At 42.1% G+C, this 24,827-nt stretch overlaps 2 protein-coding genes across 6 annotated transcripts; both read right to left on the bottom strand.

The window, feature by feature from the left end:
• LOC8080156 (myb-like protein X) lies at positions 872 to 7,511 on the bottom strand. 3 transcript variants are annotated; one of them, XM_002466063.2, is made up of 3 exons: positions 6,892 to 7,092; positions 2,118 to 3,552; positions 872 to 2,006 (listed from the first exon to the last, which is right to left on the bottom strand). In XM_002466063.2, exons 1-3 carry the CDS (start codon positions 6,994 to 6,996, stop codon positions 1,537 to 1,539), a joined length of 2,010 nt encoding a protein of 669 aa, XP_002466108.2. In that variant the 5' UTR covers positions 6,997 to 7,092; the 3' UTR covers positions 872 to 1,536. The 3 variants fall into 3 exon arrangements, with proteins under 3 accessions (XP_002466108.2, XP_021321337.1, XP_021321340.1); XM_021465662.1 differs by having other exon boundaries at positions 1,050 to 2,006; positions 2,118 to 5,115; positions 6,892 to 7,511; XM_021465665.1 differs by having other exon boundaries at positions 1,737 to 1,980; positions 6,892 to 7,511.
• Positions 17,591 to 24,471, bottom strand: LOC110431890 (cyclin-dependent kinase F-3). Of its 3 annotated transcripts, XM_021451652.1 has the most exons (19): positions 24,316 to 24,471; positions 23,100 to 23,162; positions 22,892 to 23,017; positions 22,737 to 22,815; positions 22,420 to 22,488; positions 22,233 to 22,322; positions 21,144 to 21,282; positions 20,958 to 21,060; positions 20,817 to 20,869; positions 20,405 to 20,471; positions 19,748 to 19,856; positions 19,596 to 19,661; positions 19,094 to 19,162; positions 18,955 to 19,015; positions 18,758 to 18,862; positions 18,573 to 18,607; positions 18,435 to 18,480; positions 18,114 to 18,198; positions 17,591 to 18,012 (listed from the first exon to the last, which is right to left on the bottom strand). In XM_021451652.1, exons 3-19 carry the CDS (start codon positions 22,897 to 22,899, stop codon positions 17,904 to 17,906), a joined length of 1,293 nt encoding a protein of 430 aa, XP_021307327.1. In that variant the 5' UTR covers positions 22,900 to 23,017; positions 23,100 to 23,162; positions 24,316 to 24,471; the 3' UTR covers positions 17,591 to 17,903. The 3 variants fall into 3 exon arrangements, with proteins under 3 accessions (XP_021307327.1, XP_021307326.1, XP_021307325.1); XM_021451651.1 differs by having other exon boundaries at positions 22,892 to 23,162; XM_021451650.1 differs by having other exon boundaries at positions 22,892 to 23,241; positions 24,316 to 24,468.

Here is a 24,827-nt window from a genome sequence, read left to right on the forward strand (position 1 = left end):
CACTGCGCTATTTGCAACCTTCAAAACTGGAAAATACTTTTCAGGGAGAAAATTGGATTGGTTTGCACTAAATCCAAACCAAGCATTGCAGGTCCTTTAAGAAGTTGGAAGGAGAGTCTATTTTAATGTTTTTTAGTTTTTTTTTAGCTTTGCAAGCTCCTTTTTGTTCAGCACTGCTCGTGCTCTTGTAATTTTTTTACAACGCTCATTTTAATAAGAAAAAAAAAGGCGGGGAATTTCCCCACTGTTTCGTCTGGCTGCTAGCTGCTGCACCGAACTAGGGACATTCATTGTTTAGTTCGCAAAAATTTTCAAGATTCCCCGTCACATCGAATCTTTGGTCGCATGCATGGAGCATTAAATATAGACGAAAATAAAAACTAACTGCACAGTTTACCTGTAATTTGTGAGATGAATCTTTTGAGCCTATTTACTCTATGATTGGACAATGTTTGTCAAATAAAAACGAAATTTTTGCCAACTAAACAAGGCCTCAGCCGCGATCTGCCTGACTTGGGCTTCCTTCCTGTGTGGTGTCCAACATTAGTTATCTGTGAGTGCATGCTGGATCACTGGACAGGGCTGGACAGTCCTCATCCTGCTGCGACGTGCATCTTCATGGCCAATCATCAATTCACTCCTCCTGTAAATAAACCATATCATCATGCAAACTGAAACGGCCGACAACATCCATCCAGAGCGATTTGTGTGACAGCTCCAAAGAAAACATGCAGATGACCAAATGACTGACAGCGACTCGACTCGCTAAACCACTACTGACATTCACAGTTCACACATGACACATCCATCCATGTAAACAGTTTACAACAAGCAACACGAACATGTCATAACAAACAATCACAACACTAGATGCCAAGGGTCAAACGATGTTATTATTATTGCTAGTTCAAAACTCCACAATTCTGATCACAACTCAGCAATGTGGCACACACGAGGTGACACGACAGTATGACAGAACCTCAACATCAATGCCGTCGGACAGAGTAAAATTACAAACCTCAGGTAAGTACCGCTACCACATCAGCATCTATGTAAGCTATAGTTATATATACACAGGAAAGGTGAGGGTCAAGTGCCAACTTTTGGAACAAATCAAGCACAAGCAGATTTATCTCAGCCAGCAGCAGCTCAAATCCATCCAACTACTATAAATGATGAAGAATCTCAAGTCTTCCCTCTCATCGCCCCCTCTCTCTAATGTACATTTTGGTATTATAAAAATGCTATTACACCTTACAGATCAAAATTGTGCAGCGATAACACCTAACCACTCCGTTACAGGTTCCAACCTCTTGGCAACCAACACTGTTTGTGTCTCCACGCAGCACTCAGCTGGGCCACGCCCCAGACTAGGAGGGTGCATGTAGCTATGGCAACAGCTTACTTGTAAAAGTTGGTAACATTCCCACATGCTGAGCTACACAAACTGTAGCAAAGAGCTAGCGGACATAAGCAGAGTGGTGTTGTTCATTGATATCTCAGTTCTCAGCTACTTCACAGGGGACTGTCACTCAGCTAAAAGGGTATCACGTATGGTAAAGCAATGACATCAGCAGGGTCAATTTTCAGAGCCTGAGCCCACACTTGGGGGACTCCATCAGCCTCAGGCGCTGAACTGGGCTTCCTTGATTGGGTGCCACCTTGGTCGAACAGCCAGTCCTCACCTTCCTGCCCAGGCAATTCCATCATTTGTGGTGCTTCAGGAATGCTGTATATCTGGCTAAGATACTTGCAGTCGGGGTGAGGTGACTTCCTAGAAGTTGTGCCATTCTCATAAGCAGCCACCGGATCGACTGGAGCTCGCTGAGCCTGTTGGTTGCCATTCATCTTCTCTTCCTTGTGGAGCCTTTCAGCCTTTTCAATATTTATGGCTTCTGGCTTCACAGAAGAAAGTGGCGCGGCTACATGAGATGCTGTACCATTCTCCACACGATTGCTGGGGAGGGCTGGTCTCGGCAACTTTGTAGGCCGCATTTCAAGATTGTCTGTATAGCATCAGAAGTCTTATAATATAAAGCACCATAAAAAAGGATAATGGTGTCATACAAGACTACATATGCTGTTAAGTGCAAAAAAAAGAAAAGCTAGAAACTCACTTTGTAAGTAACCATTCATTTCATGATTCTTTCGCTTCTTCAGGTTCTCATCAGGCACAACAGATTTTCCATCATCAACTGCTGGGGCTAAAGGAGGGACCGAGGGCTTCAAGTTAAAACTATCTATTGGATAACTTATATTGTTCTCTCTTGTCTTATCATGCTCTTTGTGATTATGTTCCCCTTTCTCCTTCTTTGCCTCTTTCTCCTTTTTCTTCTCTTTGTGTTTATCTTTCTCTTTCCTTTTCTTTTTCTCATGCCGATCACTCTTTTTGTCCTCTTTCTTGGCAATATCAGGTGCCCCATCTCTGACCTTCTCCATCCTTTCAGCTCTTCCATCTGCAGCTTTCTCCACAGCTGGAGGTTTTGACATAGCCAGTTTCTGATCATTCGAAATATTAGCTTGCAGCAACCTTCCAACTTGTTCCTTTTCCTTACCCGTAGCAGGTGAAAGTCCACCTGCATCAGGTTTCTTAGCAGAGACAGAAAGGTTTTCAGCCATCCGTACCATCCCATTGGGCCTCCGTATTGTAATGCTTGGGCTTGGGATGGATGACCTAGGTGTTCCTCTATCCACCCCCCCTGCTGCACTTGACGTCGATGGGCTGCCAAATCTCTGCATGGATGCTTGTGTGTTCTCCACTGGCCTACTGACCTTGCCATTTCCCTTATGCATAGCATTAGCAGGATTTGGAGGCAATGGAGAGGAGGTGCCAACTTCTTTCTTTGCGACATCTCTGTTCGTGTTCTCAGTTCTCTTTTGAACCAATATGCTAATGTTACTGATTCGCTGTCCAATCCCCTCTTTTCTGGGTGCAGCTTCAGTACTGGATGAAGGCCTTGCAGCTTTGAATTTTTCCTCTGTTGTAGGTGCTGGTGGAAAGCCACCAGCAGTTCTTTGAGCAGAAGTGGTGAAGTTTTCAGAATGTCGTATTGATGTCCCATTCTTTTGTTGATTAGCATTGATGCTCTGTTGTACCAATCCCTCATTTTTCCTTGAAGCATTACTAGACTGAATATGCACTTTATTAAGTGCAGACCTTTCAGTCTCCATTGCGGGTGAAGCACTGAAGCCTTTGCGATTTCGATCATTTGAAACAGCATAATTTTCAATAGGTCGACTCGCCGCCCCTTTCTCATCCTGTACTTTTCTGACCAAGTCCTCCCTGAATTTAAGATCCTTAATTTCTTCAGATCCCCTGCTGCTCTCTCCAACCTTCTGACCTCGGAGAGCCTCGTCATTTCTTTCAATTCCTTCTCCTGGTTCCCTGCTTTTATCTTTGCTCTTGTCTTTTTTCTTGTCTTTGTGTTTTTCTTTTCGATCTTTCTTGTCTTTGTGCTTATCCTTACTCCTGTCTTTATCCTTCTTTTCTTTACCTTCTTTTCTATCTTTATCCTTCTTGTCCTTCTTATGCTTCTTCTCTTTTTGTTTCTCCTGAGATGAGAGTGTTGTTTCCAAGTCAAGTAAATGCCAATTACACAAAAACCAGCAAATGTGTAAAAACAAAATAAAGGCCAGGAGCATGCACTAGTGAAATACAGTAGATAAAATAACCATTAACTAAAATGTACGAACTGATAAACAGTGATGTTTTAGGGTGAACAGTGAAATCAAACACTCCCTCTGCGCAACTATTCAAGGCCACACTGCCTAAAAGCATACTGAATAACAAGTTATTAACTAGTAACTACTAGTAACTTCTTCACTGTTTTATACTAGTTCACTTCCAGATTTTTCAGCTCATCACATTTGTGGCAGATGTAAATAAAGTTGTATCCACGGTACAATAAATCTGCTAAGTGTAGGCAATGTGCAATACAGATCACTGAACTACATTGATATTGATACACTATTAATACTTCTACCTTATAATATGCGCAAGAGACATGTTACATTTGAACCCAATTCTCAAAAATTAGAAATAGATTAACAGACAGCTGGTTTTCCAACTACAACTTTGGCCTATGAACTACAATGAAAGGAACAAGATAACTATAGTATCTTCAATAGTAACTACAAATTAGGAAAACCCCTATGCACATTTTTATTAGGCTGCTCCATATGCATAGAAGGATTAAACAGGCCATGCAAGGTCTGAAAGACAAGCAATCTATTTCACAAAACAATAGTGATTGGCTGAAAAGTCTAAATCATCACACTTTTACACATCTAATTTTTTGCATTGGCTAAAGCCTACAGCTAAGCCTACTCATAGCACACATAACAAACATGATCAATAAAACTTATGACAACCAAACCTCCAGGCAACATTTATCCAAATATCCTGGCAACACTTATCCATCTTAATAAGTGCTACAGGCCAACAATATTTAAATGAGTTGTGTTACGACATTTCTGGATTTTAAGGCACTGGTAACCAGTTCATACATTCCAGTGCTATCAAGGGAGTAATCTTGCATTGATAAACTTGTTAAAACTTGATCTTGGACACTGGCAATCCAAAATGTATTGCTTCCTGCCATATTTCTAGTTTGTCCATTTAGTGTAATCAACCATCAGAACCAACAAAAATTAATCATGTGGAGTCTAAAACACATAACAAGAAGAAAACTTGTGTCTATTCATGTGGAATGTAGTATGACACCAGCAATTTCATGATAACATCTACGGAGCCCTGGCACTGATTTTATATGAGGACACATAACAAGTCCAAAACAGGAAATATACTGATTAAATGTCTAAGCATAGCCCGCTATGCCATGAAATGACAAAACACAAACAGAGTAACCGATCTAACTCTTCATGTTGCCTTCAACTATAGTTGAAAAGATATCGACCCAAGATTATCTACTCTCTATTGATGGGTTGAACATATTTTTCCCACAGCTGGTAGCTACCAGAAATAACATCTAACAATAATATTTACTCACATCCAAGTTTGCACACACGTAGACAGTTTTTTAACCATGCCGAATCGTATTACGTCGTTTTTCAAAAGTGAATTCCATTGGCATGATAATTGTGATAAAATCTAACCTGCAAGGTCAAAGCCTCAATCAATAACCAAAAAATACCACATCAATCCAGTACTTTTTTCATTGGCTCACAAAGATAAAAACATCCAACTTTCTGACAGATGCATCCCTACTTATGCATTTCATGTAAACAGGGACACTCCTTAGAGAAGTATTGAATATCAATTCATTAGAACAAACTCTTTCCAAATCTATCTCAATCACTGAAGCAGCCAAAAGGATCACCCAAGTAACGCCTTGTGCATACTGTAACGCCTAACACTGCTAAAGTTTTTCACGCAGAGCCCTAACCAACTCCTGTTAACTCTGGATAGTCTTTAGGAAAAAGAGCATATACTGATTCAGCAAGACTAATAATTTCCTAGTTTTCCCCAATACTCATGGATCCAGTAACGCCCGCGATCTCAGCTGCGGGGAGCCAGGGACTCAAAACACTGCTAGAATTTCTCAGACAGGAACCTCAACCAACCTGCCCTAAGGCCCCTAACTCCATATCCCCCAACAGAATGTGAGCTAAGGCCGAGACTAAATGAAATCATGTAAAACACAATCCTAATGCATCCTACATCAGTAATTTTTTTTCCATTGATCCACTCCACCCAGATGAAACATCAAACTTTGTCCCACGTGCATCCCTAGTTATGCATCTCACGTAAACAGGGACAATCCTTAGTTAAGTATAGAATATATTAATTCAGAAAAACAAACTCTTTCCAAGTCTATCTTAATCACTGAACCAGCCAAAAGGATCCCCCCAGTAACGTATTGCACATCCTGTAACGCCTAACGCTACTAAAGACTTGCACACGGAGGCCCTAACCGACTTCTGCTAATTCTGGACAGTTCTTTTATTTAGGAAAAAGAGCAACTACTGATTCAGCAAGACTTAACACTTTCCTAGTTTCCCCCAATCGCCAAACCAAAAAGAATACCGATAGAATGCCTCCTGGATCCTGTAACGCCCGCGATCTCAGCTGCGGGAGCTCAAACACTGCTAGAATTTCTCAGACAGGAACCCCAACCAACATGCCCTAATTCCGTATCCCCCAACAGAATGTGAGTTAATGCCGAGACCAAATAAAATCATGCAAGCGCAATCCCAATGCATCCCAAACCAGTAACTTTTTCATTGATCCATCCAGATGAAACATCCAACTTTGTCCCACATGCATCCCTAGTTATGCATCTCACATAAACAGGGACACTCCTGAGAAGGAATGAGTATATTAATTCAGCAAAACAAACTCTTTCCAAGTCTATCTTAATCACTGAACCAGCCAAAAAGGACCCCCTAAGTAACGCATTGCGCAACCTGTAACACCTAACACTACTAAAGTCTTTCACACGGAGGCCCTAACCGACTTCCGCTAATTCTGGACAGTCCTTTTGGGAAAAAGGAGCAAATACTGATTCAGCAAGACTTGACGGTTTCCTAGTTTCCCCTTATCGCCAAACCGAAAAGAATAACATAGAACGCCTTATAGATCCTGTAACGTCCGCGATCTCAGCTACGGGAGCTCAAACACTGCTAGAATTTCTCAGACAGGAACCCTAACCAAACCTGCCGTAGCTCCTTATTCTCCCAATTGAATGTGAGCAAACTCCGAGACAAAAAAAAAATCATGTAAGCACAATCCTAATGTGCCCAAGTAAGCCACTCCATTCTATGAGACAGTCAGTAGCACGAGTGGGCGGGGCGATCGATCAGTGAACGAGCTAGCGAACCAGCCAGGGCAAGGCGCGGGGTGCATGAAGAGTGCGGGGGATGTTGTTCCACCTTGTCAAGCTGCTGCTGCTGCTGCTGCAGGTGGGAGGCTAGCTGGGCGTCGGGGCGCGCGGTCTTCTCATATCCTGGTGGCGGAAACGGGAAGCAGCGAGACATGGCACGGCCACCTCGGGCCTCGGATCACCCACCCCGACCACCGCCGCCGCCGCCGCCTGCTCCTCCTCCTTGACGACTGCTCCTCTCAGGCCGCAGCCACAGGTCCTCCTCCACCACCACCCGCCGCCGCTGGTGCCTCTGCTGTTGCTGGTGCCGCCGCCGGCTCACTCGTCCCGCGCCAGGGGCAACCACAGGCATGCCCTCCGGCCTCTCATGCCCGGCGCCGGCGCCGGAATCGCGGGGATCTGGGGCCCGAATTCCCCTCCGCGCGCGGGGGATCCGAGGATCCAATCGAATCCGGCCCCCCGCGCGACCGCGACCGAATCGGGCGCCGCGATTTCCTTCGTTTTAGTTCTCGTTTGCTCCCCGCCGCCTGCTGCTGTGTCGTGGCGTCGCGTCGGAGTAGGGTTGAGGAGGAGGGAGGTGGGGGTGGGGGCGAAGAAGGAAGAAGAGGAGGAGGATTGGAGCACTCCACCGCACCGCAGGAGAGGCGAGGAGAGGGGAACGGGGGAGGAAACCGGTGCGAGGACACCCGGGTGGGGATTATATAGCCCGGCCGAAGATGGGGGAATGCCCGGACCGGGACCGGGACCCACCCACCCAGCCGCTGGTCTGGTCTGCCTGCCTGCCTGCGTGCTTGCTTCTGGCTGGGCTTGGCTGCCCAACCCAAACCTATGGTCCTGTTATTTTCCGGTTTTGTTTTTTTTTTTTGTTCCTCTATCTCGCCCCAGGGTTAGCTTCATGCTTCCTGCCCCCTTCTCATGCGTAGGATCCCCGTCCCCGTCCCCCTCCCCCTACTAGCTTCTCGATTTCCTTATTACACTATGGCCTTGTTCAGTTGCCAAAATTTTTTGGTTTTGAGCACTGTAGCGTTTTCGTTTGTATTTCACAATTGTTTTCCAACTATAGACTAACTAAACTCAAAAGATTCGTCTCGCAAATTACAGATGAACTGTGCAATTAGTTATCTTTTATATTTATATTTAATAATTCATGCATGCGTCTAAAGATTTGATGTGATAGAGAATCTTGAAATTTTTTGGGAACTAAACAAGGCCTATGGGTCGTTGTGAGGCTATTCAGGACATGTTCGTTTGGATGAAAAGTCATAGCTAAAAGTATTATTCGTTGATTTATTGTGAGAGAAAAATATTATTGAATGACTAGCAGATTCGGCAGATAAGCTCGAACAAAAAGACTCTTAGTTATTGGACCACTGCACACTAAACCTAGGTGTGGTGGCGCCAAGAATCAAACCCGCACTTTATGTGTGAGAGTTTAGCATATTTGTATTATATTTTTCTTCGTGTCTGTCTATATGTATTATGACTAGTCAACTATTGTTTATTGTGTTGCATCATGTTTTGCCATGTGACATATGATATAGGAACCAAGCAAATCGTTGTGTTTCTAATTAAGATTTTTTATATGCTTTCTATGAGTTGTGAATTGGTTCTAAATAGTTTCTTTGGAGCGCTAGAACATATCATGCATGTGTTTAGGTGCTACCATGTAGCCAGCCATGCTAACGTCTCTAGAAATGAACGGACAAAACCAAAAAAAACACATATGAATGTAATGTAAGGGACCCTTGCCCAAACAAAAAAAATCGTCATGTGAATAGGTGTAGGTCATCACGATCTATTTGAGTCCTACAACCCGCGCACTATTCACATGCGTGACTCGAAATGCATATATAGAACATGGTAACTCCTTCCATTTTAGATAGGATGTATTATGATTCAAAAAAGGACAATATTTATTAATCATATTAATACTGGAAAGTAATAATTACTTAAATTGTATAGGAAAACAATACAATAAATTCACGCTTAATGTATATATTAATACAAGTTGTTAAAGAAATTGATCATATACAGTTGATGATCAAAGCACACACTTTTCCTGATTTCTAATATGCCTCATAAAACGGATTGAATATGTCTTTATTGGTTACTTGAACACGTAGAAGATCCACTATTGCAACCAACACTCTAGCGATTTGCGTGACCAATGCTAAACCTTAAAGGAAACGAGTTGTAAGTGAAGCCAAGCAGAGAGTACTATCTCTCTGGGTTATATATATATATATATATATATATATATATATATATATATATATATATATATATATATATATATATATATATATATATATATATATATATATATATATATATATATATATATTCTCTGCCTCCCATTTAGTCAGAAATCCAGAAAGGAAATAATATCTTGGCTACTGAACTTTTCCGGTGTTCAGTGTAATCCAATAGCTAGCTTTACATTTAATTAATTTTAGTTATAGGGGAAGATTTTATTAAAACCGAAGACAGCTTCATGCAGTATATTTAGTAAGTGTACACGAACAGAGGGTCGCTGGTACCTCGATCTTGAGTGGCAACTATTTTACTGTAGGTTTTAGTTTCTCATTTATAAATATAAATAAATACATACATGTACATGCACGCCGTGATTTCACATTTTTTGCAAAACTAGAGACCCAAATCGAAGTTGGGTCTTGTTTAGTTCCAATTTTCTTTTTTACAAAATATACATTATAGTACTTTCGTTTATATTTGATAAATATTGTCTAGTTATGGACTAATTAAGCTTAAAAGATTCGTCTCGTAAATTACAGATAAATTATGTGATTAGTTTTTATTTTTATCTATATTTAATACTTCATACATGCGTCTAAAGATTCAATGTGAAGAATAATCTAAAAAATTTTGTAAAATATTTTGAGGACTAAACAAGACCCGGTTGAAATCTCGCTAAATTATGAAAAGTCGTGCCACGAAGCGGAATGGGCATGTATACGTACGTACAGTAAAGCGCGTGATGTGACACGCTTTTGGTCTTGTTTAGTTTCGAAAAATTTTGGATTTTGCTACTGTAGCACTTTTGTTTTTATTTTATAAATATTGTCTAATCATGAACTAACTAGGATCAAAAGACTCGTCTCGCGATCTACAGATAAACTGTGTAATTAGTTTTTATTTTTATCTATATTTAATATTTTATGTATGTGCCGCAAGATTCGATGTGACAGAGAATCTTAAAAACTTTTTAGATTTCGGAGTGAACTAAACAAGACCGTGATATGTACAGAAGAGACGACGACGATTAGAGGAGAGAGGTCTCGCTTCGCCTGCCTGCCACCGCAAACGTGCCTTGGCGATGTGGCGTGTGGCGGTTTTTTTTTAAAAAATTGGGTAGAACTTTATTGATCAAAAATTGTTACATCGCTTACTAGAAACTGAACAATAAAACCCGGGGGATCATCGTCCCAAATACAACTATTTTTTAAAATCATAGCTTGCCTGGCTAGCTCATGCGCCACTTGATTTGCTTCCCGATTCAAATGTTCCACAGAAATCTTTCGGAAACCACTCCAAACTAAATTGCATTCATCATAGACTGCCGCAGCTGAATTTGCAGTGAACCCCGAGTTCTCCATAATCTCAACTACCTCCATGCAGTCAGTTTGAATGATGAGATCATTGGCTCCGATGTGTTGAGCTAACATCAATCCCTCCTTCAAAGCATAAGCTTCAGCCATTGGTGCATCAACTAGATAGGGAATAAAGGCGTTTGAAGCTGCAATCATCCCTCCAGAGCTATCTCTTATAATTGCGCCTGTACTGCCACACCCGTTGTCCTCATCGAAAGAAGCATCAATATTCAGGATAATATTCCATTCACTAGGCTTCTTCCAACCCTCTCGTAGCTTGACACCTTTTTTCATCGCTAGCATATAATTCTTTGTTAAAGACGCAATAGCTAGGCCTGCTTTTGGAGCAGCCTGAACCTCCTCTCCACGTGTTAACTTTCTTCTTTCCCACCACAAGTACCAACCTCCAGTCAATATAAGTTCAGCAAGACCAACATTCAGGCCATGTATCTGCTCTCCTCTGAAAATAACGTTCTCAATCACCACAGATCCCGACCGGTCAGATAGCAGAAACATCCTGATCTTCTCCCATACTCCAATCGATTTCCAAACAGCTCTGGCTCGATCACACGTGAACATTAAATGGTTTATATCTTCAGCTCCATTGTGACACACAGGGCAACCACCATCAGGTATGATATGTCTATTTGCCAAGATCGCATTACACGGCATAAACCCTTGAAGCGCTCTCCAGCCAAAGATTTTTATTTTCCCCGGCACCTTAAGTTGCCAAAGCTTTTTCCAGACTTGGCGATTACTAGTGCCACCTCCTTGCATAGCTGCACAGCGAGCTCCAAATTTCTTTTTCCATTGACAATGGTATGCCGATCTTACTGAGAATAGACCGTTTCTATTAAAGTGCCAAGCAACACAATCATCCCTTCCTGACGTAAGTGGGATCTGCAGGATACGATAAGCATCATTCTCCAGTATAGATTGTACTAAGTCCTCATCCCACGTAGCAGTCAGCGGATTGATTAATTCGTTGACTGAGGTTACAAGATTGTTCCCCCTTCGTGTATGAACTTTCAGATCGTGGCTTCCTGGTATCCAGTTATCCTTCCATATATCGATTTCAGTACCATCTCCAACCCTCCAGATATACCCAAGTTTGAAACAATTGAGACCCGCTATTATACTCTGCCAAGTATAAGAGCTGCCACTTTTTATCTTTGCATTTAGTAATCTTCCATCTGGAAAATACCGAGCTCTTAGTACTCTTGCACATAAAGACTCCGGTTCTCTCAACAGTCTCCACACTTGTTTTGCTAGGAGTGCCAGGTTGAAAGATTGTAAATCCCTGAATCCCATTCCTCCCGAGCCCTTAGGCATACACATTTTCCACCATTCTTGCCAATGCATCCTGTTTTTATCACTGTCATTACCCCACCAGTATCGTGAAATGGCCGTGCTTATTCCTTTGCAAATTTTGTTAGGAATTTGAAGACCATCATCGCATATATTGGAATAGCTTGAGCAATAGATTTTATTAGGATCTCCTTACCTCCCATACTAAGTAGTTTCTCCTTCCATCCATTTATTCTGGAATTCACCCGGTCCACCAGGTGGCGAAAACAGTCTGACCGATCTACCCCCACCATTGCTGGTAGCCCCAAATATTTATCAGTCAGGGATTCAGTCATAATATTCAGAGCTTCACAAACCTCCGCTTTTACCTCAACATTTGTATTATTGGAGAAAAAAATGCTTGATTCGGCTTCACTCACTTTCTAACCTGAGTTAACACTATATCTGTTCAAAATATCAGATAAACAATCAGCATTCTTCTTATCAGCATGCATTAGAATGAGAGAGTCATCTGCAAACAGTAGATGAGAAATCATTGGCGCCGTCCAGCACACCTTGACCCCCTCCAATTCCCCTCTTCCTTCAGCTCCTTTCAACATACAGGATAAACCCTCTGAAACTATCAAAAACAGATAGGGTGACAATGGATCCCCCTGCCTCAACCCCCTTGTGGGGATTATTGTATCTGTTTCCATCGAATTAAAACGGACCCTGTACTTTACCGATGTAACACAAGCCATAATCAACCTCACCCATCTTTGGTGAAAACCAAGCTTCAACATCATTTTCTCGAGAAAAACCCACTCTACTCTGTCATATGCTTTATGCATGTCCAACTTAACTGCACATAGACCTCTACTCCCCTGCTTTTTCTTCATTGAGTGTATGCATTCATAAGCTAACAAAATATTGTCAGTAATCAACCTCCCCGATACAAAAGCACTTTGATGGTCACTTATAATATTCGGTAAGATCACCTTTAACCGACTTGATAAAAGCTTTGATATTACCTTATACACCACATTGCATAGAGAAAATTGGTCTGAACTGCCCAACTGCCTCAGGATTCGCCACCTTCGGTATCATCACAATTGTGGTGTCATTCCATCCATCTGGAATAGTGAAAGTATTGACTGCTTCCAGAACTTCGTCAGTCAGGTCTCCTTCCAACATATTCCAGAAACGTTTGAAAAAAATTGCATGTAGACCATCAGGTCCAGGGGCTTTAAGATCACCAATGCTAAAGAGAGCTTTCTTCACCTCCTTTTCATGGTGAAAAAGAATCTCATTAAAATCCCCTAGGACCAGCCATGGAGTCACCGTGTTATCATGCAGGGACCTCAAAGTATCCCATGTCACATGTTTACGATCCCATCTTGGTTCTCCATAAATCCCAGTCAATCTCCACACCTCATTACCTTGAATCTCCACGTCAATGTAATATTGAGAGACTCCTTTACAAGTAACAGAAGTCTCCTTCCTCCACATCATGAGGAAACCACCACTCCGGCCCTCACTTTCATTTATTAGAAAGTAATCACATCCCAATCTTCGCTTCAACTTTTCTGCCTTCACTCTATCCAAATGCGTTTTAGACAGGAAAAACACATCTGGTCTCTCTCGCTCCTGGACTTATAGAAGCGCACGAACTGCCCGGGCACTAGCAAGGCCCTGGCAGTTCCAAGCTAAGAGTTTCATTGTGCCCGGTCACTCTCCTCGAAGGAGAGCGCCGATTTTGCATTTGAGTTTGTCGGTCCATCCACTCTTCCATCCCCGTTCCTTCGCGGCCTCTTCTTCTCCTGCTCTTTTAGAGGAGATATAGAAACCTTTTCCTGTGCAGGGTGCTCTAGGAGGTTTACTTGCATTGCAACCCTCCCTGCAGCATCGTTCAATCCTCCATGCTTTCCTTCTGGTAACTCCTCATCCCCAACAGTGATGTCCATCCCAATTGGTTCATCATCCATCATCTCTCCACGACTCCCCTCTCTTCCACGCCCTCTTCCTCTACCTCTACCTCTGATTCCTCGATCCTCCCTCCCAGCAACTGGCTCCTGAAAGGGGACTCGCAGCCAGTCACCCCAGGCACACAGCTCTCCTTTGGATGGACTCCATCCCCGCACTCCATCACTTCATGTCCCATACACCCACAAAAGAAGCAGAAGCTTGGTAGTTTTTCATACTGTACCAAATACTTCATTTTTTCTTTTAGTGTAATCGGCACCACACGCACGGCGTGTGGCGGTTATTAACAAGGCCGGCCCACTGGTACGGTGTGATGCGAGGCAGAGCTAGAGCTTTCAGTCCCAGACCGCATTGAACACGTGTTTAGAGAGAGAGAGACAGTGGCTTAGCACTGGAGCGTGATCAACAAATCCTCGTTTTTAAAATAGTTGGTATTTTAATTTTATTTTTCGGGAACTAAAAGGCCCTTATTCACTCAGGCTCCTCGGAGATTTTACGGTGTCACGCTCGTAAAAGGTGGTGGTTAGAGAGGGTAAAAGAAGTACTAGAGTAGTTCCACCTCCATTTCAAATTATAAGTCATTTTAATAATTTTAAAAAATTAAAATATTTTCAAATTTAATTAAAATATAGAGATAAATACTAAAATTTGTAGCATAAAGTAAGTATGCTATGAAAATATAATTAAAGAAGAATTTAATGATACTTAGTTAACATCATAATAATAATTATTTTATTATATAAATTTGGTTAAACTTAGATTAGATTGATTCTTCAAAATTCTTAAAATAATTTATAATTTGGAACGGAGGGACTATAAAAAAAATGGAGTACTGCTATAGTGCTATGCCTGTGCACTTGTAAAAGTTTGGCAGGAGTAAGGAAACTCAAAACTTTACAAGATTCCCTGTCACATCGAATCTTGCGGCACATGCATGAAGTATTAAATATAGATAAAAAGAATAATTAATTGCACAATTTACCTGTAAATCACGAGACGAATCTTTTAAGCCTAGTTACTCCATGATTAGACAATGTTTGTCAAATAAAAACAAAAATACTACCGTGTCAAAATCCAAAAACTTTTTGCATCTAAGCAAGGCCGGCGACTCAGAATTGGAACAGTGGACGACAGTAGTAGATAGGCCTACTGTGCCATGAAGTACCAGGCAGGCAATCTTGCAATAATTCAAGCCTGATCTCAATTCTCAAAAGGGAATCAGAAAATTAAAGGAACGGAAAATATACTACGTACTGCTAGCAGTCATGGTTACTGTACTTCTTCTTCTTTTTTTTTCGACAACATGGTTAACTGTACTGTAATACAGTATGTAGGAGTACTAGCAGGCCTCACTAGTATACTGCTCCAAGTCTCCAACCAAAGGTGGTGCTGTGTTGTTGTGGTGTGGGGAAATTTTGGCCCTGTTTAGATACACCTAAAAACCCAAAACTTTACAAGATTCTCTTGTCACATCGAATCTTGCGGCACATGCATGAAGTAGTAAATATAGATAAAAAGAATAACTAATTGCACAGTTTACCTGTAAATCACGAGACGAATCTTTTAAGCCTAGTTACTCCATAATTAGACAATGTTTGTCAAATAAAAACGAAAATGCTACAGTGTCAAAATCCAAAAACTTTTTGTATCTAAACAAGCCCTTTGAAAGGCAAGGCCAATGCAGGAAATGAACGAAAGATTCACGGCCAAGCTCGGGTTGTGTCCGTTGCCCTCATACACACTCGAACCAGTGATCTTCACTCACTCTGCAGGTGCTAGTGCAATGCTGCTTGTTGCAGTAGACATCGAATCGGCTTTATGGGTGGCTGGCCTCTGGCCCGACACGCAGGTTCACTTTGGCCTTAGTTAATTCGTGATTTTTTTTAGATTTAGCTAATGTAATATTTTTGTTTTATTTAGCAAAGTGTCTAATCATAGACTAATTAGGTTTAAAAAATTTATCTAATAAATTATAGATAAATTATGTAATTAATTATTTTCTATGTATATTTAATGTTTTATGTATGTATCAAAAGATTCGATATGACGAAATGTTTTTTTTTGTGTGTTCAGACCCTTCGGACGCCACGACACGGCAAGCAGGGTCTTGTTTAGATCTAAAAAGTTTTTGGATTTTGACACTGTAGCACTTTCGTTTTTATTTGAAAATATTGTCTAATCATAAGTTTAAAAAATTCATCTCGCGATTTACAGGCAAACTATATAATTAGTTTTGTTTTCATCTATATTTAATGCTCTAGTACCGCAAGATTCAATATAACAGAGAATTTTGAAAACATTTTAGTTTTTTAAGGTGAACAAAACCAGGTTTAGTGAGACAAACAAAAACACAGGTCGGGAGCAAGCGGGCAAGGGCGCAGACCAGCCTCCGCGTCCCGTCCGAGCGCGCGCGTCAGCACCTCGTGCATGTGCATCCATAATAGCCTGAGGCGGCCAGAGCTGCATAGCATCTTCGCCCTGCTCTGCTGTGTCACCACTCACCATTGCCAGCCAGCGAGGCTCTCCTCGCCTTCTCGCTCAGCCATGTGATGCCCACTGCTCTGGCCTCAGGCTAGGCGCCCCCGCCGCTCAACAGACCAGACCACACGACACCAACAACGGCCGTCGCTCTTGCACTGCCTCGCAGTGCCATACAAGAACAGGACACGAGCGCGCGCGAATCGAACACAGTTGTTTACCGTCTGTCGCGCGTTTTTTCCTATACGCGCTCATGCATATATCTCTTGATTTATATGACCAGATGAAATGTATATATACACGAAGTATGTGATCATATCAGACTATTTAGAGTGATATATATGTTAAGTATATATACATACATAGAGTATATGGTTATACTAATTGTATATAATATAGTAATGACATTTTAGTAATATATTAAAAATATATTATTTTTTTTTTGAAAATTTTTCACGTGGTAAGATTTAGAGTATCTTAATATGAGTATATAAACATATTCAAACCGATAAACAAGTATTGACATATACACAATGTGGTTTATTGAAGATGAAAGTAACTACATGTACGTGTTATTTATAAAACTAAAAATACAGCTAGAGAGTAATTTATGAGACAAATCTTTTAAGTCTAGTTAGTCTATGATTAAACACTAGTTATCAAATAAAACGAAAATGCTATGGTACATGTTAAACTTTAACAACCCATTGTATTTGACAATTATTATCTAACTAAAGACTATTCAAAAGATTCATCTCAGCGAATTAATGTTTTGTGCAAGTGTAAAATTTGATGTGATAGAAATTTTTTTTTAAAAAAATGGAAGCTAAATAAGGCTTAACCTTACTTGACAGTCAGCGCCTGAGCGGCAGTGAGCTGAGCTCGTTTAGGGTTTAGGATTTCCGTGTGTCAGTCTTTCCGGCGACGGCTGACAGCTCCCGGGCCAGGCCAGCCTGCCAAACCTTTCCGGCGACGGCCAGTCACCCCCGTCAAGGCGCCCACGCCCTGCTACTCCGTTTGCTTGCAACTTGCAAGCGGAAGTTGCAGCCCCTCCGCCATCGCCACCACACCGTCCTTGCTCAGATCGCATGTGTCTCTGGCCAGGCCGTGACAACAATATCAAACACTGTCAGGTCATATCCCACATTTATTAATCTCTCCAGACTCCAGAGTCCGCACATGACATTAGCTCGGCGCTAGCCAAGCTACCGTAGTATTTTTATTTTTATTTAATGTTCAACCACAAAATAACTAGTCTTAAAAGATTTATTTCACAAACTACAGATAAATTGTTTAATTAGTTTTTATTCGATGTGAACTAAATCTCTCATGACCACTGTAACAGCAAGCACCACAGCAGCCGGCGTTACTACACTGATACACATACCATGCTCAGCAACTCGGTGCTCATCCACATCACTGCAACATCGCTCATACAAAATTGTTTCTTTTGGGAGAGAGATGTCCATGCCGTTATTTACATAGGGGACGATGTGGTATACGACCAGACGAAAAAAAAAGGTGGTGGAGAAGGAGGGAAAAAAAAAGAAAGATCAAGAGCTACGAACTGTATATACATTTCATCTACTGCCTGCCGCCACTTATTCGAGTCAAGCTAGTGTGTATACAGCGAGAAGCTGGAAGTATCAAGAAGAACGCAAGAATCGTATGAATGCTCATCAATCTGTTAATCCTGTCTCCGTCAGAAGAAATTCACCTGCCGGATTGGTGCTAGCGAATGGTTCTCCAACAGGTTCGGCTGCAACGAATGGCCGAACGGAGAACCAGAAAATCCTGGCAGTGCGGCTTGGCTGCACACACGACACAGTGCTTGTTATTGGATAATACTCGTACATCCATTCTATTTACTTTCAAAGAGTTACAAAGGAAGGACGAATGTGCCCACACTCACCTGTCAACCATATACGCCTGCTGCCAGGATGGTATGACGGGAACATCACCAACGGGACGATCAGATGGCACCAGAGGCCAAAAACCTGCTTACAGAGAAGCAAACACTTGTCAACTTAACCAAAAATTGCATCTAGATACTAGTGTTAAAGCTCACTCAGCGCAACACATGGCAAATATTATGTCAATAATACTAGTTACCGCATTTGTTAGCCCTTTTCAGGGTCAGCAAATGTGATACCAAGCTTGACATTTTGCTGTGGCAAGGAAGAGCAACAAACAATCCCAAAAAGAAACAACAAATTAGCGCAAAGAGACATACCGGACTTCACAGGGGTATTCTCAAATCCTGAGTACAGTAGAATTTCCTGCATGTCAAAGTAACAAATATCAGGATGACACATTGGCAACAATTGCACTAACAAAAATCGTTTACACAAACACTCTAATAACGTCTCACCTCTTCTGTACGTTGTGGAACATGGTTAGCAAGGTCTGCAATAAAAAAAATAGCAATGTAAAACAGCATGCTACAGTTGGCAAGATAACAAGATAAGTGATGACTACTTCTTGAACCTCACAATGCTACTCCGACCAAATATTAAACCAGGGATGAAGTTTACAGGAATATAAAAATTCATGCACCTGTTCCAGGAAAACTTGGCTTTAGACTGAGAGTTAAATCAAGGAAACAATCATCAGGTTCTGTGCTGAAATCCCAAAGATTCAGTTCCAATCTCGGTTGTGTTTCTGTTAAAGTTATAGAAGGATTCAGTCCAAATATAATTGTCTTACAAAAAGTTAAGAAATGTCATGACCATAATTTTGGTAAAAAGACTCACTAGTTTCATTTATTTTTGTATGGGAAGCATCATGGACAGGTCTTGGTACCCAGTTGCACACCTAGAAAACTCACGAGTCAGGCCACTCGAAATGGAACAAACTGTACCCCCAAATGACAGGTTCAACAAGTAACAATACATTAAAGAAGGGATGCTGTAATGCTTGCTCAGCAGTTGGCCTCCTTCGTGGATCCCAGGAACAAAGTTGCTAACATAAAGAAGCAAAATGGTACCATGTCAATATTGAGAATTTCATTGCACAAATGATGTAAAGCAACAAAACTAGATATATCCAGAGCATAAAAGGTGGGGAATTAGTACTTGATTTATGCAGAATTAGTACTTAGGGCTTGTTTGGATTCACTAAAAATTAGCTAGCTATTAGCTGCTATTTTTTATAGCTAACTAATTTTTAGTAGGAGGCCGTTTGGATCCACCTGCTAATAGGTGGTTGGATATTGAGTTGAAGGTGCATATGAACTATTAGCAACTCCAAACTAGCTAATAGAACTAATAGTTGGCAGCCCCTAGCTAATAATTAGCAGGTTTATAGCAGGTCTGTTTGTATCCAACCAGGCCATTAGATAAGCCGAGAACTTTGTTTCATATCCAAACAGCATAGTAGCAGTCTATTGATGTACCTGGATCAAGTCAATTGCTTCCAATGAAGCATTAGGAATAAGTTCCCATAAGTTTCTTGGAGGAATCTGTCAGAAAGGAAAAGCAAATCAAGGCAAGGGCCTGGAAAAATTTAATCCAATGACCCCAGAGTCCAGATGGAACTCAAATTCACCTGAAAAAACTTAAAGCTACATGAACGAGGCAGGTTCATTCCCTCTGGCCAGATAGTGCAATCAGGGGTCCCAAGCACAGTGCATATTTTGTAAAGCTGATCTGTCTCACTGTTAAGAAACAACAGAAGAAATGTAAAATCACACAATATCAATGGTAAAAATATTGGTCCAAAAGTTTCAGTGCACACTTTATTAACTTAAGCTCCAATACTTCAACAGCATCAATCATATAAGGTTGCTTGCATACATGTACGAAGTAAGGCATGAACCAAAGAACAAACAACAATGAAAAACACAATTCCAGACACAGTTGCAGCTGTGAGGTCTTTAAAGTTTAAAATAGTATAAGCAAAGAGAAATAAAGTGTAGAGTGTAAGTTCCAGGCTAGTGGCCCCATTAAGACAAAACACAAAATATACTTGTGAATTAGAAAAGTTCAGTTCAGCAGAACTACAAGTTGATTATTGAAAATAAAACACTATTAATAGAGCACAAACTAAAGTTCACATCAGCATAACTCAAAAGGTAGAATACATGTGCTAAACAGGTATCATATATGCGATAAGGCCCTGTTAGAATTAATACATGATATCTAATACAGGTAACTGCTGAAGCAATATAGTGATCGTCCACAAAAACCAGCACTGCAATATTACCTTTCACCAGGAAAAAGTGGGGACAGTGTAAAAAGCTCAGCCAAAATAGCACCAACCGCCCACATGTCTGCAAAAGCACGCACCTATTAATGGTGATATCACAAGCTAAAAGCCACAGAGAAAAGGTATGCATTTCAAAAAAAGAACACTTTATTGTTTGCTCATTGCTGAGGTGAAACTATGTGCTGTACTGATGTTTGGATATCATACAAATATGAGAAGCTATAAAGCATGACAAACTAATGGCCTGCAGAGTAAAGCAAATCTTTTTCTAGCTATCTTTTGCAACATAAGAGGAATCATTTTCATGCATTATGCATAAGGGTATTGGAAATAGAGTAGACTATACATAACAAGAAAGTAAAAGGTTAATAGCACACCAAAAGGCAGGACAAGGGCGCCAGGAGATTACCAATAGCAGGTGTATAAGCTGAAGATTGTAGTAGAACCTCTGGAGCCCGATACCTAAATAATATAGATGATCGAGGGTTTAGTTCTATAATATATCACTATATATGTATAATCAAATTTCAAATTTCATACACAAACTCACCATCTGGTGGAAACATAATCAGTGTAAGGAGGATTGGAAGATACTTCTCTTGCCAACCCGAAGTCAGCAATTTTAACAATACCATTTGTCACCAACAAATTCTCTAACAAACAGAAAAAGAATCCAATCACTTTAACCAGAACATAGACAAGATAATCCCAATGTAATATGAGCAAGCCACATTACCAGGTTTCAAATCGCGGTGGAAGAATCCATTATTATGCATATAAGCAAGACCTTGCAGTATTTGGACCATATAATTCCGTATATCCACTTCAGAGAAAGGAACTTGCCTTTCTCTTATGACATCATATAAATTACAGTCCTGAAAAGAAAAAACAGCTGACAACACTTAGATGCAAGTAAAAAGGCAGCTTAGGAAAACCCAATGTTCATCTGAAAGAGGTACACCTCTCACTGAGTGAGCATAATACATCACAAATATAAGAAAATAGTAGTGGTTCACTCATTTAATGAACATAGGTGAAACTGATTTTGTGGTTAATATAACCCAATTTAGTATGTTTCGTCTCCCATGTAATTCTCGTGTTAACCATCACAGAAATTGACCATGGTTTTTAAGGCGTCGCCTAGGCGTCGAGGCACTCGCAGGGAGCAAGGTGTCCCCGACGCCGAGCCAAAAGCAGAGGAAAACAATAGGGAGAGGCCATGCAGCTACCTCCTCACTCATCCCCACCAGATCCAGCACCGCCTGGGTCATTTGCGGCGGATCTGAGGGAGCAGCAGCAAGAGGTAGGGAAGGAGCAGAGGGCAGGCTGAGTGCACGCAGCCACGAGCAGCGCAAGGGAGGGAGGGTGGCGCTGTACTTGCATGAGCCATGACGGAGGAGATGTGGCGGCGCTAGAGCGACCGAGCTGCGCCTGCTTGAAGGAGGGAGATGCGGCGGCACTGCATCTGCGTGCGTGAAGCAGGGAGGAGATGCGTGAAGGAGTGATGCGTGCGGCAGCGCTTCTGCGTGGAGGAGATGCGATGCGCGAAGATGTGATGCCTGTGTGAAGGAGCGATTCCTTAGAAGGGATAAGGACACACTTGTGGGCTGCCTTATGGTTGCCTAGGTGTCGCCTAGTCAACTAGAATGAGTGGCTCGCCACGTCACGCCTTGCCGCCTTCAAAACCATGAAATCGACATCTCAACAATGTGGGCCTTTAGGGAATAGCTTGGTAAAATAGCCTTTTTTCATTTGTTCTTTTTTTATTTTATTTATACCACAAATATGGTAAAAAAAATCATGCCAGAAGTAACAAGGAACAAACCATGTGTTCAAAGATGAAGAACAGCTCATGATTTTCCATCGTCACCTCCTTCAGCTTCACAATGTTAGGGTGAATTAGTTTCTGAAGAGCCTGCAGAAGGATATTTCTTTGTTAAGGAAACCAAGTTGCAAGACAGTATCTTCTGAATACATATGTGATCCATCCAGTTTGACAAAACAGAATATACCTTCACTTCTCGAAGACTAACGCATTCTTCCCATTGGAAAAACTTTCTCTTCATTTTTTTAACGGCAACCTGGATGGAGCAAAGAGAGCAGGTTTGTTGGGGTTAATACTGTAGGTGCCAGCTATTTTTTATAAAAACAGCTCTTCAGTGAAACAGCCAGATGGGTATAATATGCTATTGCTGGAATTGAGCCGGTAAAATAGTGCATACACGACTGGGGGTTCATTATTTTTTTTTAAGAACAATGCTACAAGGTTTTGATTTGATATAACGAATATGACAGCAAAATGTTTCAATAGATGTGTCATTGAACTTACAATTTCATTAGTTTCTACATTATAAGCCATAAAAACATTCCCACAGGTTCCATCACCTATCTCCCGTAACAATTTGTACCTGCAAGAAATAGGAAGTTAAAATTAACCTTTCAGACCATCTAGAGTACAAGGTGAAAAGGGCAATTACTACTTACCTTTCCATGGTTATTAACTTTAACAAAGAGCGCTTGCCAAGAATCACTGAGAACAAATAGAACTCCGCAGCAAAGATCCCTCGCCGCCTTCAAAACTCATCGCAGACACCTCAAAACTAGGTCCACCTATATATGGTTGCATCAGAAGAAGGAAGTTCCACTCGAGGGTATAGCAGCATGAATGATTAAGCATCATTATGTGCACAACCGTCATGCTTTATTGCAGCTTGAGCAAGCTTCAGCGGCAGATCATCATCGTTGATACATGTTGCTGACACCATCATTGGCCAGAAAAAAGAGCAGATAGGTTTCAGACCAAAGCATTTTTAGCCTAACGTGCATGGAAAAATCTGCAATGGAAGAGTAAAGGAAATCTTTGCTTCAATACTTGGTACTAAACACAGAACTATGTAAAGAAACCATGGAGACACAAGGAACTAAGCAAACAAACCATGAGGGCACAGAAACTAAGCAAACAACCTTTTAGGAGTATATGCATCGGTTCTCATTTCCTGCACTGGAAAGTAGCTCTACCGTGCAAAACAGAGCCTAACAACCTATAAAGGACCTATGGGAACAGGCCACTTTCCACAATCAATTCAATTGCAAGTATACTTGACAGAAACGGCAATCAACTTGGTATACTTTGGCCTTCTCTACCATTTACCCTGAGTGACTTCAATTCCATGGTAAAACATGATTTAAACGGCTCTGGGTAAGATCCAAATCCATAAAGAGGGGGGGGGGGGAGAGAAAGGATGGAAGCATGTGCAATTTACCCGATATGCATCGTCCCTGTGTCTACATGCGGCGAAGTACCAAGCACGTGAACAATGCAAAAGGTGATCGAACAGTAACATATCAAATCAAACAAAGTAAAGGAAAAAAGTGGTGACTCATGCGTACAAGAGCACAAACGAACCAAACGCGTCACAGACCCGGCCGGCCGTGCGGCTAGGCGCGGAGATCTTCTTCTTCCTCTCTAGAAGATTCGAATCCGCGACGAACCGACGCCGCGATTCGCGAACAGACAAGAACAACACACCCGTCCATCACACGACGTAATAATTGGTTGAGATGGATAAAAATGTCTAGACAGCACGTGGGGGGAAATCGTCGTGGGTGGAATGCGGGGTCCTGATTCGATTACTTGAGACAGGGGCTACCTAACGGGGAATGGCGGTGCGATTGAACCCCCGAGGAAAAATTTGAGGGCAATTGGCACTCCAGAATTGCACCGAGCAGAGCAAATTCACAACGAGCCGGGCGGGGGGTACACCAGTTCCGAGCGAAATTGCCAGGCAGGATTAACCCGATGTACTCGCGGTCGCGGCGAGGAAACCAAAAACGGCAGGGCAGAGCAGGACGAGGAGCAATCCAACGACACGAACAGAGAGAGGAAAGGCAGGGCAGGGCATCCTTACCGGGGAAGGAGGAACCCGATCCCGGCCCTGAGGGGTCTCCGCTGCCCGGCGGCGAGGTGGAGGGGGAGCCAGTCGGCGGCGAGGTAGGGGATCGCGGGGGGGCGATATTTTGGACGGGACGAACGCCGCGAGAAATTGGAGGAAGGGCGAAGGGGGAGACGAGACGAGAAGATATGGGCGGCGAGGCGCAGGTGGGGACGGGCGCGGGCCGAGATTACCGCGCTGCCCCCGGGGGTTGTGGCCGAATTACGCCGGAGCCCGGGAGGGTTGTGGCTGAGGATGGCGCGAGTGGATAAGCGCGGGGAGGGCAGGCTCGTCATTTCGGGGCGTCGGGCTCCCGCGCTGCTGCCGCTAGGTACAACCACCGTGGTACGCCTAAAACTTTTCGCGTTCCGGGGCCGCACCGCAATTCCCTTCCCTTGTTGCTGCTGCCAAGGGGAAAGGGGAAACAGTAGCAGGTTTGAAAACTTGACCCGGTACACGCCTCCCGTTGGATTCTTCGCCTTCACACC

The sequence above is a fragment of the Sorghum bicolor genome, chromosome 1 (assembly GCF_000003195.3).
Source record: "Sorghum bicolor cultivar BTx623 chromosome 1, Sorghum_bicolor_NCBIv3, whole genome shotgun sequence".
NCBI classification, from domain to species: domain Eukaryota; kingdom Viridiplantae; phylum Streptophyta; class Magnoliopsida; order Poales; family Poaceae; genus Sorghum; species Sorghum bicolor.

Coding starts and splice junctions, on each gene's coding strand:
- LOC8080156 (XM_002466063.2), bottom strand. CDS start 6,996: ATGTCTCGCTGCTTCCCGTTTCCGCCACCAGGATATGAGAAGACCGCG. Junction 3,553..6,891: donor AGCAGCAGCAGCTTGACAAG/GTGGAACAACAT, acceptor CTCTCATCTCAG/GAGAAACAAAAAGAGAAGAA. Junction 2,007..2,117: donor AATGAATGGTTACTTACAAA/GTGAGTTTCTAG, acceptor GATGCTATACAG/ACAATCTTGAAATGCGGCCT.
- LOC110431890 (XM_021451652.1), bottom strand. Junction 18,199..18,434: donor GAATACCCCTGTGAAGTCCG/GTATGTCTCTTT, acceptor CTCTGTAAGCAG/GTTTTTGGCCTCTGGTGCCA. Junction 18,013..18,113: donor CAGGCGTATATGGTTGACAG/GTGAGTGTGGGC, acceptor TCGTGTGTGCAG/CCAAGCCGCACTGCCAGGAT.